The sequence below is a fragment of the Oncorhynchus mykiss genome, chromosome 30 (genome assembly GCF_057628025.1).
Source record: "Oncorhynchus mykiss isolate SJ-2025 chromosome 30, ASM5762802v1, whole genome shotgun sequence".
NCBI classification, from domain to species: Eukaryota; Metazoa; Chordata; class Actinopteri; order Salmoniformes; family Salmonidae; genus Oncorhynchus; species Oncorhynchus mykiss.
In genome coordinates this window covers 10259909-10275605 of record NC_143051.1, presented here as the reverse complement: position 1 = coordinate 10275605, position 15697 = coordinate 10259909, and the positions used below count along the sequence as shown (strand labels likewise).

The following is a 15697-nucleotide window of genomic DNA, read 5'->3' as shown; positions in this document are numbered from 1 at the left end:
ATCTGCTGTAGATGGACACTTGATGGAAATATGACATTCATCTATAAAGCCAATGACTCCTAGGATGTTCCCATACTCATAGAAATCTACCTGGTAGTTGGCCTGGGCAGCAGCATCAGGAAATGTTATGTAATTCTGCATACATTCTGTTCACTTACACTACACAAATCTCTTGTTTCACGATGGAAGGTTCCAGATGCCAAAACCCTCAAGGTGATCAGTACTTCTAAGGAAGGAGGGATTGGCTTTCCCCTAAGAGAGTCAGATAAAAGCCTTGGCTCAAGGTGATCAGTTCTTGTAGGGAAGGAGTCTAGGATTAGGCTTAATCTATGTCTGTGAAATCTAGCCATAGAGTTCAGTTTTCAGGGTGCCATATCTATGATATCATCATTTAACGGTGGACCAGTGGTTCATTTCACCAGAGAGGGGCAATATAGATTGGGTGCTGCTGCCACCTAGCGGTCAGAAACGGTACTGGCTATGTCAGGTCCACACTGTACAGCAGGGATCATCAACTACTAGATTCAGCCTAGATTATTTTTTTGTTGAGCTGATGGTGGCGGGCCAGAACATAATTACATAAATCTGTAGACTGCAAATTGACGAAAGAATCCCTAACAGATATTGACTAAAACATAATAATTTCAAACCTTGTTTATGTTCGTACACAATCACGTGTCTCTCTATTATGCGTGGGAATATTTGGGAACAGTTTTCTTAAATTAAAAATCACTTGGAGCTGATTTCCTGGTGTTTTTACAATATTTTATATCCAACAATGAAAATAAATATATATTAAAAAAACAGTTTTTTGTGGGGTTTTTTGCTCAGAAAACTTGGGGGGCTAAATGAGACCACCAGTTGGGGAACACTGCTGTACAAAATGTATTTATGGTAGCCTACACACCCATATTCTGTGCGCTTTATGAACTGAAAAGCATCCCTCATTCATTCAAAGGCAAGAGGTTGTGGAAATAACCTTCAGTAGCCTAAACAACATTGGCAAAAGGTGTTAGTTAGCCTATTATTAAAATACGAAGCAATAAGTAGCCTAGCATAGGCTACAGCTTTTAGCCTACTTGTTGTGATTACACTTACTGTTCGGTATTATAACATTTATAGACAGTGCCTATAAAATACAATTGGGCATATATAGGATACAATGAATGTATTATTGGGAATACATCTGAAACGACACACTAGGCTATTCCCATGCTCTGTTGAGAATAAAAGCACAGAATCTATTGATGACAGCCCGGTGCTGCTTCTCAGCCTGTCGTCATCGCGTTGAATCGTTAACGGACGTATTAACGTTCCAGGCCCTGTGCGTAACGTGTGTAGGCTATGCAGACCCAGAACCGACAGCGTCCCGCTGATCTCATCGGTTAACGGACTAAAGAAAGGATGAGGGCTTGAGAAAACACCGTATCGTTACCGAATACCGTGACGGAAGTGTAATGCAACAGTGAAGATATCTTGTCGCTCACGCCATGCGGATGGCGCGTTAGGTGAAACTGTAAGCTAATGTATGTCCGGTCAGCTGTTTTTATTCACCGAGAGACAGCAGCATCACCGGGACGTGTGCACGAGACCACAGACTAGCCTATACCGGCGATCCGGACCACCACAAACGGGCAGGACTAACGGAGAGGAGGACGCAGAGAGAGAAAATAAAAGAGTGTGAGAGTGAGAGATGGAGTTTAAGCAGCTGGTGGAGGTGGCGGAGAAGTGGTGTTCGTCGGTTCCGTTCGATCTGATCTTCGCGGAGGAGGATGATGAGAGAAGACTGGACTTCTACGTAGAACCGGGAATCTCTTTCTATGTCCTTTGTCCGGATAACATGACGGGAGGGATTGAGCATTTCGTAAGTGTGTGTTCGCGCGCGCACGCGTACGCGTGTGTGGTTTCGGTGTTTTGAGGTTTGCCTCGGGTCCCCCGGCGCAGTGTGTGTCTGTGTGTGCGCAACGGGAATGATGTCACTGCACCTGACAATAGCACGCATGTTGTTTTGGCAGCATTATTTAGGCCGCCTGTCCTGCGCATGGACACAAGCCTGTAATAGCAGTGCTGTTGTTGTTTTGTTAGAGAAGCGTCCACTGCTCTCTAGTCCCCACTCTCCATCAGCCCGCCGGGGTCAGAGGACAGGGACCACAGTTCTCCTGGCCTGGCGCCAGGTGTAAAAATAGGCAGCAGCTGCGGTACCAGAAGGTCTCAGAGCCATGCATCCCCTCTTAGCAACTGGCAGTAATACTTCATGTTGTATACATTTTATATGCAAATATGTAATGCAAGTAGAGCGTCACTCAGCTTCTCCCCTCTCTGGTCTGTCTGTGAATGTTTACTGCACTAGGCCCCATCCTACCCTTCCCCATCGCCCCCACTTTCTCACCCTCCCTCTCTCTTTCTCAGTCTGTCTCTCTCTCTATCTCACTATCATTCTCTTTCTCAGTCACTTTCTCAGTCTGTCTCTCTCTCTATCTCACTATCTCTTTCTCTCTCAGACCTCCATCTTCTTGTTATTGCCCTGTATCAGGACAGACTTCCTGTTACAACCCCTGTATCTGGACAGACTTCCTGTTACAACCCCGGTATCTGGACAGACTTCCTGTTACAACCCCGGTATCTGGACAGACTTCCTGTTACAACCCCTGTATCTGGACAGACTTCCTGTTACAACCACAGTATCTGGGCAGACTTCCTGTTACAACCCCTGTATCTGGACAGACTTCCTGTTACAACCACAGTATCTGGGCAGACTTCCTGTTACAATCCCTGTATCTGGACAGACTTCTTGTTACAACCTCGCTATCTGGACAGACTTCCTGTTACAACCCCTGTATCTGGACTGACTTCCTGTTACAACCCCTGTATCTGGACAGACTTCCTGTTACAACCCCGGTATCTGGACAGACTTCCTGTTATAGCCATATATCTGGAAATACTTCCTGTTATTTCTGGACAGACTTCCTGTTATAGTCCTGTATCAGGAATCTAGAAAAAAAGGCGAGGTGTTGGCTAGCGGAGTAGAAAACTTGAAAATAAAAGAGAGCCGCACACTAGGAGCTCAGAGCTAGGAGCTCTGTCTTCATCAGGGTATAACTTCCTTCATCAGGACAGACTTCCTGTTAAAGCCCTGTATCTGGACAGACAGACAGGTCTGATGTATCCATCTATCACTGGTTCTCTGTTCAGACACTCTCCTATAGCCATCCCTAGCACAGCTATAGGTGGCCCCCTCCCTGATATTCAATATACCAACTAACAAACCCATTTCACCCATCTCCCACACACACACAGATGAGATCCTGTTACCATGCCGATCAATACTGCTAGGGGGGGGGGGGGGGATCCTGGTAAGCTCATCTGTGTGTCAAGGCTTTAGTTCAGGAGGCTAACACAGGTTCAGTTACACATGTGTGATTCACTTACGTCCATGTTTGTCTGAAGTTGTTATCTCTCTCTCTGTGTTCTACTGATTTGAAGTTGTTATCTCTCTCTCTGTGTTCTACTGATTTGAAGGTGTTATCTCTCTCTGTGTTTGAATGTTCTGAAGATGTTATCTCTCTCTTTGTTCTACCTCTAGTGACTGTTCATATCTACCAACATCTACCATATACAGTATAATATAATAATAACATCTACCATATACAGTATAATATAATAATAACATCTACCATATACAGTATACTATAATAATAACATCTACCATATACAGTATAATATAATAATAACATCTACCATATACAGTATAATATAATAATAACATCTACCATATACAGTATACTATAATAATAACATCTACCATATACAGTATACTATAATAATAACATCTACCATATACAGTAATAATGGTAATAATGTGGTAATGTGGCTATATGGGTCAGGTTAATAACCTGTGTGTGTGTGTGTGTGTGTGTGTGTGTCTACAGCATGTATGGAGTGAGAGTGAGGACTGCCTGCCATTCCTCCAGGTAGCTCAGGACTACATCACTTCCTGTGGAAAGAAAACACTTCTAGAGGTCCTGGACAAAGTGTTCACTTCCTTTAGACCTGTAAGTACATAGACAACGCTATACACAATATTACAACTACATTACTAAAGAATACAGCATAACAACTGTTAAATGTCACCCTCTCCCTCATGTCTTTACATACATTACTAACTGTACGTCCACTGGATAAGAATGTCTGCTAAATGACTCAAATAGGCTGGATACCTTTTGGGGGGGGGGGGGGGGGGAGTGGTAGAGGGTCTTCTCTTTCATTTAACATAACCAGATGTGTTAGTGCAGGGCTGGAACTAAAGCCTGCACACCCTGCCGCGAAGCTCTTCAGGACTGGGTTACACTTGTCTTTGACAGGGAGGATACACATCAATCTTGAAGGGCTGGAGTTAGCTTTAAAGCTCTCTTCTCCCTTTCTCTCGAGTCTCACCTCTCTCTCCCTCTCTTATTTTCTCTCTCTCTCTCTCTCCAGTTGCTGGGTCTACCGGACATAGATGATGAGACGTTTGAGCAGTACCATGCAGGCATGGAGGAGGAACCAGAGGCAGACCACCAGCAAATGGGAGTCAGCCAGCAGTGATGCCCACAGATGAGGTGTCCAGTAGGGCTACAATAACTACCCATTCCCCTGGTCTCATCACCTACAACAACACACAGGCCCAACGCCCCTGTAGCGACTATAAACAGTCATAATGTATACTCACACACACACACAGGACAGCCTGCTTCTCCAAAGCTTTGCTCCCCAGATTGTGCAGTCCCTGCCTCCCTCCCCCACACACACACACACACACACACACACACACACACACACACACACACACACACACTAGAGGTCGACCGATTAATCGGAATGGCCGATTAATTAGGGCCGATTTCAAGTTTTCATAACAATCGGAAATCTGTATTTTTTGGGCGCCGATTTGCCAATTTAAAAAATGTATTTTTTATGTATTTATATAAACCTTTATTTAACTAAGGCAAGTCAGTTAAGAACAGCTTCTTATTTTCAATGACGGCCTAGGAACAGTGGGTTAACTGCCTCGTTCAGGGGCAGGACGACAGATTTTCACCTTGTCAGCTCGGGGGATCCAATCTTGCAACCTTACAGTTAACTAGTCCAACGCAATAACGACTTGCCTCTCTCTTGTTGCACTCCACAATTTGCCTGTTACGCGAATGCTGTAAGCCAAGGTAAGTTACTAGCTAGCATTAAACTTATCTTATAAAAAACAATCAATCATAATCACTAGTTAACTACACATGGTTGATGATATTACTAGATATTATCTAGCGTGTCCTGCGTTGCATATAATCAGACTAAGCATACAAGTATCTAAGTATTTGACTGAGTGGTGGTAGGCAGAAGCAGGCGCGTAAACATTCATTCAAACAGCACTTTAGTGCGTTTTGCCAGCAGCTCTTCGTTGTGCGTCAAGCATTGAGCTGTTTATGACTTCAAGCCTATCAACTCCCGAGATGAGGCTGGTGTAACCGAATTGAAATGGCTAGCTAGTTAGCGGGGTGCGCGCTAATAGCGTTTTAAACGTCACTCGGTCTGAGCCTTCTAGTAGTTGTTCCCCTTGCTCTGCATGGGTAACGCTGATTCGATGGTGGCTGTTGTGGTTGTGTTGCTGGTTCGAGCCCAGGGAGGAGCGAGGAGAGGGACTGAAGCTATACTGTTACACTGGCAATACTGTGCCTATAAGAACATCCAATAGTCATTGGTTAATGAAATACAAATGGTATAGAGGGAAATAGTCCTATAATTCCTATAATAACTACAACCTAAAACTTCTAACCTGGGAATAGTGAAGACTCATGTTAAAAGGAACCACCAGCTTTCATATGTTCTCATGTTCTGAGCAAGGAACTGAAACGTTAGCTTTTTTACATGGCACATATTGCACTTTTACTTTCTTCTCCAACACTTTGTTTTTGCATTATTTAAAACAAACTGAACATGTTTCATTATTTACTTGAGGCTGAATTGATTTTATTGATGTATTATATTAAGTTAAAATAAGTGTTCATTCAGTATTGTTGTAATTGTCATTATTACAAATTAAATTAAAAAAAAAATCATCTAATTAATCGGTATCGGCTTTTATGGTCCTCCAATAATCGGTATCGGTATCGGCGTTGAAAAATCATAATCAGTCGACCTCTAACACACAAACGCACACACAAACACACACACACAGCCGTGCCCCAGCCTTGCCATAGAACTAGATTATTATGACCAATCACAACAGACAGCAGTTATACATATAGTAGACTACAACATGACTAGAGTTACTGTTACTAACCACCTGCAGGCTGGTTCTAGCATGGTAAATACATCACTCCCCAAGCCGTCTCAGCACCCCCCCCAAGCCGGCTCAGCACCCCCCACCCCTCCAAGCTAGCTCAGCACCCTCCCCCCAAGCCGGCTCAGCACCCCCCCGCCCCCCCCCCAAGTCGGCTCTGCACCCCCCCCCCCCAAGCCGGCTCAGCACCACCCACCCCCCCAAGCTAGCTCAGCACCCCCCCCCCCCCCCCCCCCCCCCCTCAGCCGGCTCAGCAACTCCCCCCCCCCCCCCCCCCCAGGACCTACAGAGAACCTACAGAGAACTGTCAGTGTCAACCATGTAACACCGTACCGTAACCATCCACTGTACCACACAATGTTAACCAGCACATTGCTGTGTCCTTGTAACAATGTCAGCGGTGAAAGTAGAGGGAGGAATAGAACAGAATTGTAATCCTACGGTAGAAACTGTTCCATGTGTACTGCTGTGAGGTCGGCTGCTCCATCTATGTGTGTGTGTGTGTGTGTGTGTGTGTGTGTGTGTGTGTGTGTGTGTGTGTGTGTGTGTGTGTGTGTGTGGCACCACCATCAGTGCACTGCTTTGCTTTTACTTTCCCCACGGCCCTGAAGGAGTAGGATGAGGTTGTGATCACAGGGGCAAGGTAAACTGATCCTGGATCTGTGTCTACAGGCAACGTCTGTCTACCTGGGGCGGCAGGGTAGCCTAGTGGTTAGAGCGTTGGACTAGTAACCGCAAGGTTGCAAGTTCAAACCCCCGAGCTGACAAGGTACAAATCTGTGGTTCTGCCCCTGAACAGGCAGTTAACCCACTGTTCCTAGGCCATCATTGAAAATAAGAATTTGTTCTTAACTGACTTGCCTGGTTAAATAAAGGTTAAATCAAAATAAATAAAATACCTGCAGTCACCTTCTTCCACCACACTGAACCACACATGTATCTACAGAGCCTTCAGAATGTACTCACACCCCTTGACTTATTCCACATTTTGTTGTGTTACAGACTGAATTTCACAATGGATTAAATGCTCAAAGAGATATTCATTGTCTGTTTTTTCACCCCATCTACCAATAACCCTTCTTTGTGAAACATTGGAAAACCTCTCCGTGGTGTTTGTGGTCTAATCTGTGTTTGAAATTCACTGGTCGACTGAGGGACCTTACAGATAACTAACTGTATGTGTGGGGAACAGAGATGAGGTAGTCATTCAAAAAATCACGTTAAACACTATTATTGCACACAGAATTAGTCCTTTTTTTTAATTAATTAGCAAAAATGTCTAAAAACATTATTCCACTTTAACATTATGGGGCGTTTGGTGAAGGACAGTGACACAACATCCTCAATGTGATCTAAAACTCTGGACCTCGAAGCCAGTCCCACTGCATTTTTCAGTGTTCGTCTCTAAACAGGGACTAGTTTAGACCTGGGACACCAGGTGGGCGATTCCCCACTAATCAGGGACTGGTTTAGACCTGGGACACCAGGTGGGTGATTCCCCTCTAATCCGGGACTGGTTTAGACCTGGGACACCAGGTGGGCGATTCCCCTCTAATCAGGGACTGGTTTAGACCTGGGACACCAGGTGGGCGATTCCCCTCTAATCAGGGACTGGTTTAGACCTGGGACACCAGGTGGGTGATTCCCCTCTAATCAGGGACTGGTTTAGACCTGGGACACCAGGTGGGTGATTCCCCTCTAATCAGGGACTGGTTTAGACCTGGGACACCAGGTTAGTGATTCCCCTCTAATCAGGGACTGGTTTAGACCTGGGACACCAGGTTAGTGATTCCCCTCTAATCAGGGACTGGTTTAGACCTGGGACACCAGGTGGGTGATTCCCCTCTAATCGGGGACTGGTTTAGACCTGGGACACCAGGTGGGCGATTCCCCTCTAATCAGGGACTGGTTTAGACCTGGGACACCAGGTGGGTGATTCCCCACTAATCAGGGACTGGTTTAGACCTGGGACACCAGGTGGGTGATTCCCCTCTAATCAGGGACTGGTTTAGACCTTGGACACCAGGTGGGTGATTCCCCTCTAATCAGGGACTGGTTTAGACCTGGGACACCAGGTAGGTGATTCCCCTCTAATCAGGGACTGGTTTAGACCTTGGACACCAGGTGGGTGATTCCCCTCTAATCGGGGACTGGTTTAGACCTGGGACACCAGGTGGGTGATTCCCCTCTAATCAGGGACTGGTTTAGACCTGGGACACCAGGTGGGTGATTCCCCTCTAATCAAGGACTGGTTTAGACCTGGGACACCAGGTGGGTGATTCCCCTCTAATCAGGGACTGGTTTAGATCTGGGACACCAGGTGGGTGTAATTAATTATCTGTAGAACAGAAACCCAGCAGGCTTCGGACCTCGTAGGGTAAGAATTGAATAGCCCTGCTGTAACAACAAAATGTGGAGTATTTCAAGGGGTATGGATACAGTGCTTTCTACTCTAAAGGCACTGTATCTCTGAACATGGCGACTATAATACATTTAACTTTCTCTCTGAATAGTCTTTACTTTGTCCTATAAACATGTCTCTTGATTTGTATTTAAATGATTTATAACTTGTTTTTTGTTCAAGCTAATCTAATGTGTGTTTTCTGTTTAACCTCCAGTGTGTATGAAGCTATTCAATAAAACTGTTGGAGGAAGCAACGAGTCTGACTTTCTATGCAAATACACCGTACATATTAAATAAATCTATATTACATATTTAGTGGTCATGTCTGACTGGCTTTTTATAAACACCTACTATGTCTATACAGGGGTTCCCAAACTCCCTGCATGGTTAGTTTTTTTTCCCTATCACTACACCATTCATTCAAATAATAAACTAATCATCAAGCCGTGATCATTTTAATCAGCTGTGTACTGTTCGGGCAAAGACCAACACGTGCACGCACCGCTTGGGGTCGTGAAGACATCGTTTTGGAAACGCTGTGTAATGATCTGTGTCCGTGCAACTGTTGCTCATGGGGTTGACGTCACTTGACCTGTCACACACACACAAGAGGAAGAGGGCATTAGGGCAGCTCCTGCTTCTCTCTCGTCAACAATCACAGTCAGCAGACTAGATAGACTACAGCAGAGCAGCTCGAACTCAGAGCGACGCCGCTTTCTTTTAGACACTCGTGAGATTGTAATAGCCTATATTTTAAATTCAGTTTGTAATCGAGAAGTGTGCATATAGTCACTAAAGTGGGTCAGTCGCGGTGTAGGAGTTGTTGAGTTGTTGTGCGGCAAACCACCCATGACCAAAGCGCATGGAATATTGGAATAATTCTGCGACGCACGAATACACGTCGAACTGAAGCAGCGAGTTGGGAGTGCATTTTGTCCATCGAAAATAATTCCGTTCTATATTGGAGGTTACTTTTATTGACTTTTCAAACCACTGATATTTCTTTGTCTGTTTCCCTTTGTTTTGGCTGTCTACACGACTGCTGGACTGGACACAGTCATGCGCTCTCTGTCTCTCTATTGTGACATCGAGTTTCCAGCATTTTTCCTAGGCTATTTATGGTTTATTTGAATAGGGACAGATATAATCAAATTGATATAGCGAATAAACAATTATCTGAAACTTTGCACAGTGTGTAGGACCATTTTCAACACCTGACCCTCGATGGGATTTTGGAAAGCTTTATGAGACTGTAGAGGACTGGCTAGAACTTCTGTTTCACAGACCTTACAGGACTCCACACAGACCTTACAGGACTTCATATTTTGTGGACAACAGGACAGGAGCCATCATGGGTGTCAGGCAGAGTAGCCCCATGGCTGAGAGTCGAACCCGGGCATATTCTAGCCCAGTCCCCTCCTCTGGAGGCAGCACTACCCCAGTGTTCAGATACACAGCTGGGCCTGGTGGGCCCCAAATTCACTACACCGGATGGAACCGACCCAGCTCCTACCACCAGGTGTGTATGAGTGTAATGGAATTGGTTTGGGACAACAGTTACATGATGAGTAACTGCCTGACACATGGAGATTTGTTTTAGCTCACCAAGCCAATGCCAAGGCTTTAGTTCAGGAGGCTAACACAGTCTTGTTTTAGCTCACCAAGCCAATGCCAAGGCTTTAGTTCAGGAGGCTAACACAGTCTTGTTTTAGCTCACCAAGCCAATGCCAAGGCTTTTAGTTCAGGAGGCTAACACAGTCTATGAGGTACACAGGTTAAAAACATGGTCAGTTATGCCTGTGTAATTCAGCCATATCTATGTCCAGTATCTTGACGTTGTGTGTGTGTGTGTGTCCACCAGATTAATGTAACTCATGGCGGGCGGAGCAGGACGGATGTGTTCGGTAACAGTCTGGACCAGGAGGAGCCAGACTGGGAGAGAGGAGAACACCAGCTGATGATTGGCTCTCTACCACTTCACCTGTCCCCTAACCTACTGGGAGGTACGTGTGTATTCCTGGGCTTGACTGTCTACACCACATCTTATATCACAACTGGGCTGTTCTCACCCCCCCTCCCCTCGCTGGGCTGTTCTCACCCCCTCGCTGGGCTGTTCTCACCCCCTCCCCTCACTGGGCTGTTCTCACCCCCTCGCTGGGCTGTTCTCACCCCCCTCCCCTCGCTGGGCTGTTCTCACCCCCCCTCCCCTCGCTGGGCTGTTCTCACCCCCCTCCCCTCGCTGGGCTGTTCTCACCCCCCCTCCCCTCGCTGGGCTGTTCTCAGCTCCCCTCCCCCTCGCTGGGCTGTTCTCACCCCCCCCCCCCCCCCTCGCTGGGCTGTTCTCACCCCCCTCCCCTCGCTGGGCTGTTCTCACCCCCCTCCCCTCGCTGGGCTGTTCTCACCCCCCCTCGCTGGGCTGTTCTCACTCCCCCCCCCCTCGCTGGGCTGTTCTCCCCCCCCCCCCTCGCTGGGCTGTTCTCACTCCCCCCCCCTCGCTGGGCTGTTCTCACTCCCCCCCCCCTCGCTGGGCTGTTCTCACCCCCCTCCCCCTCGCTGGGCTGTTCTCACCCCCCTCCCCCTCGCTGGGCTGTTCTCACCCCCCCCCCCCCCCCTCGCTGGGCTGTTCTCACCCCCCCCCCCCCCTCGCTGGGCTGTTCTCACTCCCCCCCCCCCTCGCTGGGCTGTTCTCACCCCCCTCGCTGGGCTGTTCTCACCCCCCCTCGCTGGGCTGTTCTCACCCCACCCCCTCCTCGCTGGGCTGTTCTCACCCCCCTCCCCCTCGCTGGGCTGTTCTCACCCCCCCCCCGGGCTGTTCTCACCCCCCCCCCGGGCTGTTCTCACCCCCCCCCCCCCCCCTCGCTGGGCTGTTCTCACCCCCCCTCCCCCTCGCTGGGCTGTTCTCACCCCCCCCCCCTCGCTGGGCTGTTCTCATTCCCCCCCCCCTCGCTGGGCTGTTCTCACCCCCCCCTCCCCCCCCCCCCCCCTCGCTGGGCTGTTCTCACCCCCCCTCGCTGGGCTGTTCTCACCCCACCCCCTCCTCGCTGGGCTGTTCTCACCCCCCTCCCCCCTCCCCCTCGCTGGGCTGTTCTCACCCCCCCCCCCCCCCCCCGCTGGGCTGTTCTCACTCCCCCCCCCTCGCTGGGCTGTTCTCACCCCCCCTCCCCCTCGCTGGGCTGTTCTCACCCCCCCTCCCCCTCGCTGGGCTGTTCTCATCCCCCCCCCCCCCCCCCCCCCCCCTCGCTGGGCTGTTCTCACCCCCCTCGCTGGGCAGATAAGAAGAGGACCTTGTGGTCCTCCAATGGTTGACTTGTGACCTATTTGTGTGTGTGAGCGCTGACATGTCCGGTTCTATATTTCCCAGGGTTCCACTGTCCTGTGTGCAGTAAGTTTTTGGTGTCAGATGAGATGGAGATCCACCTGATCATGTGTCTCACCAAGCCACGACTCGCCTACAACGGTCAGTGTGCGTGTGTTATGTCTAGTTAGTCTGCCTGTCCGTCTGGCCTTCTGATTGGCTAGCATGGTGATGATAATGTGGTGTGTTTTGTCCCAGAGGACGTTCTGGAGAAGGATAGTGAGGAGTGTGCCATCTGTCTAGACGAGATGGAGCAGGGAGACACCATCGCTAGACTGCCCTGTCTCTGTATCTACCACAAAGGGTAACTACACACACGCACACACACGATCACAGTAAGATGCTGTTACTTTACTCGTGGTTCCCTCTCTCTCCGGCTCTCAGGTGTATAGACGAGTGGTTTGAGGTGAATCGTTCGTGTCCAGAGCACCCCTCGGATTAAAGCTTCAGATACCCACGGCATGTCCACTATCTACCTAGTTCATCCAGATGCTGGCCTATGAATCTACTTTACCTAGATCTACTTCCTCATGACATGCTGGCCTATGAATCTACTTCATCCAGATCTACGTCCTCATGACATGCTGGCCTATGAATCTACTTTACCTAGATCTACGTCCTCATGACATGCTGGCCTATGAATATACTTTACCTAGATCTACGTCTTCATGACATGCTGGCCTATGAATCTACTTTACCTAGATCTACGTCCTCATGACATGCTGGCCTATGAATCTACTTTACCTAGATCTACGTCTACATGACATGCTTGCCTATGAATCTACTTCACCTAGATCTACAGCTGACCTGCTGGTCTGTGAATCTACTCTACTTATATCTACGTCTGACCAGTGTTTGAAGAATGACGACTAGCCTGAAAAGTGCAGCCTACTCTTTTGCCTCACCAAGATACCCCTAATTTGCCTGGAATGCTCATTTAGAGATGCTCACCATAGACTTCAATAGACTGGGCCAGGACCCATTTTCTGAGAGTTGTACCTCAGCTGACTGACAATGAAGACGCTGCTCATGCTTATATAAGACACTGATGAACGATGACTTGAGGAACACGGTGGTGTATGGACACACAGCGAGACTTCATATTCCTCTCAGATCTACTCTAGTGGGTAGGGGTGGATACCTTCATTGTTAGTATTACTGTATTATAACAATGGAATAATGGGTTTGATTTTAACGGTGTAGAATGAGGGTATTTAGACAGCCGTTTCTACTGTAATAAGACACACGGTCTGAGTGCTGTGGCTGAAACATGCAGTTAATTCTGACCTTCATTTGTACGTATGTCAATTATGAAATCGCATGTTCTGTTGACCTTCATTTTTATTTCTGTGGTTGTGCAAAATCAATTTAAAGGTAACATACAGGGAATTAAAACCTTTGATTTACTCCAGACTTCACTGTGATATGTATATTTTGCATAAGAGCTTGAATTCATTGAATAAAGAACTAAAGCACAAATCAGCTCCAGAATATGTACTGTAAAAATATAGTGAATATATATGTACACTATCATTAATGTATGTTTAAATCATGGGTGTTAGATATGTACTGTGTTTTTAATATTACTGAATCAGGACTTTCAGAGGTTTTAAGAAACTAAGAATAAAAATGTATCAAATTCATTTCTGAAGTAACTCATTCACATTCCTTATATGTGTCTCCTGTTTCAATTGAACCATTCATCTCTCCAAGCCCACATCCAATTCATGTCAGTCTTCATGGAGTCTGTCTGGGGACCCTAAACCCTACAGAGTGCACTACTTTTGACCAGAACCCAATAGGGATGAACCTCTTGGCCATGTTCTGTTATAATCTCCACCCGGCACAGCCAGAAGAGGACTGGCCACCCCACATAGCCTGGTTCCTCTATGTTTCTTCCTAGGTTTTGGTCTTTCTAGGGAGTTTTTCCTAGCCACTGTGCTTCTACACCTGCATTGCTTGCTGTTTAGGGTTTTAGGCTGGGTTTTTGTACAGCACTTTGAGATATCAGCTGATGTACGAAGTGCTTTATAAATACATTTGATTTGGATCAACTAGATTCAGCCGTAAACTATTTTTTTCTTGGTCAGGGGCGGAACAGGCAGGGTCAGCAGGTAGCCTAGCGGTTCAAAAAAGCGCTGGGCCAGTAATCGAAAGGTCACTGGTACAAATCCCCAAGCCGACGAGGTGAAAATCTGCAGATGTGCCCTTGAGCAAGGCACTTCATTCAAGGTGTAGTCCTGCAGGGGTTGGGGGGGGGGGGGGGGGGGATGGGAAACGGAAAGAAATACCCTTTGTAACAGGCACATTTTTCAAATCACATTTTATTTGTCACATGCGCTGAATACAACAGGTGCAGACCTTACCGTGAAATGCTTACTTACAAGCCCTTAACCAAGAATGCAGTTAAGAAAATATTTACTAAATAAAAAGTTAAAAGTAATAAAATAACGAAGCTATATACAGGGGGTACCGGGTCAATGTTTAGGGGGTACAGGTTAGTCAAGGCAATTTGTAGTGACTATGCATAGATAAACAGCGAGCAGCAGCAACGTGGGGTTCGGGGGGCAATGTAAATAGTCAGTGTAGCCACTTGATTAACTGTTCAGCAGTCTTATGGCTTGGGGTTAGAAGCTGTTAAGGAGCCTTTTGGACCTCGACTTGGCACACCGGTGCAGGAAGAACAGTCTATGACTAGTGTGGCTGGAGTCTGACAATTTTTCACTGCGTAAGTGAGGACAATATTATTCCATTTCTATTGTTGTCCCTTCTATTCTTTATATGGACTGGAGAAATTAATATCCTCTGTGTTATTGTTAAACTCCATGTTACTTGGTGATCTCCTTCCTACAAGCTACGTCAGGAGAGTCTGAAATATTCAAACGAATCGTAGCTAGCCTACTTGTCCATTACCTTCAGTCGGACGGTGCAGCGAAATATAGCCGTGTTTCGCAGCTGGAGTCTGGACCAAAACCTTGAGATAGTAAGCAAGTTACCAACCAGGTTCATGCGAGAATGCCAGCCTTGAAACCATATAAAAATACATGTTAAAATATGTAAAAGTGAAATAGCGATATAATAATTTACACTTCACAACCCATCATCGCCCATGCAGTCGGCATTCTTAGTGTGTCCGGCTCATCTCATTGGCTAAAAGGGTCTCACTAGGTTAAGGCATAGTGCATGACTTAGGAGTGTTCATGGCTACAGTACAAACGTTATTTGGCCATCGGGAGAAATGTCATTCACAGCTAGGTTTATAAAATATTTAATACTCAATATCTTAGTTTAATTAAACCTGTTGGTTTTCTGAGCAGTGCTGAAAAAGACTACCAAAATATAAAATGCAACATTTAACAATTTAAAGACTTTACTGAGGTACAGTTAATTTTAGTCAAATCATTCATTTGAAATTAATTCATTAGGCCCTCGTCTATAGATTTCACACGACTGGGAATAGAGATATGCATCGGTTGGTACCTTTAAAAAAAAGGAGCGTGGATCACAAAACCAGTCAGTATCTGGTGTGACCACTATTTGCCTCATGCTCACACATCTCCTTCGCATAGAGTTGATCAGGCTGTTAATTGTGGCCTGTGGAATGTTGTCACTCTTCAATGGCTGT

At 46.7% G+C, this 15697-nt stretch overlaps 2 protein-coding genes and 1 long non-coding RNA gene across 3 annotated transcripts; 2 read left to right on the top strand and 1 right to left on the bottom strand.

Annotated features, from left to right (window-relative positions):
* The first annotated feature begins 1284 nt into the window (after positions 1 to 1284).
* LOC118946517 (maturin) lies at positions 1285 to 6369 on the top strand. Its single transcript, XM_036971650.2, has 3 exons — positions 1285 to 1864; positions 3930 to 4052; positions 4477 to 6369. The coding sequence occupies exons 1-3, from the start codon at positions 1694 to 1696 to the stop codon at positions 4582 to 4584; spliced, it is 402 nt and encodes a 133-aa protein (XP_036827545.1). The 5' UTR covers positions 1285 to 1693; the 3' UTR covers positions 4585 to 6369.
* Positions 6370 to 6483: 114 nt separating this feature from the next.
* On the bottom strand, positions 6484 to 7564 carry LOC149970195 (uncharacterized). Its single transcript, XR_016493613.1, has 2 exons — positions 7213 to 7564; positions 6484 to 7000 (listed from the first exon to the last, which is right to left on the bottom strand). It is a non-coding gene; the product is annotated as an uncharacterized LOC149970195 (long non-coding RNA).
* Positions 7565 to 9302: 1738 nt separating this feature from the next.
* Positions 9303 to 13713, top strand: LOC110517675 (E3 ubiquitin-protein ligase znrf2). The gene is made up of 5 exons (XM_036971388.2): positions 9303 to 10236; positions 10579 to 10720; positions 12079 to 12174; positions 12271 to 12376; positions 12457 to 13713. Exons 1-5 carry the CDS (start codon positions 10069 to 10071, stop codon positions 12512 to 12514), a joined length of 570 nt encoding a protein of 189 aa, XP_036827283.1. The 5' UTR covers positions 9303 to 10068; the 3' UTR covers positions 12515 to 13713.
* The last annotated feature ends 1984 nt before the right edge of the window (positions 13714 to 15697 follow it).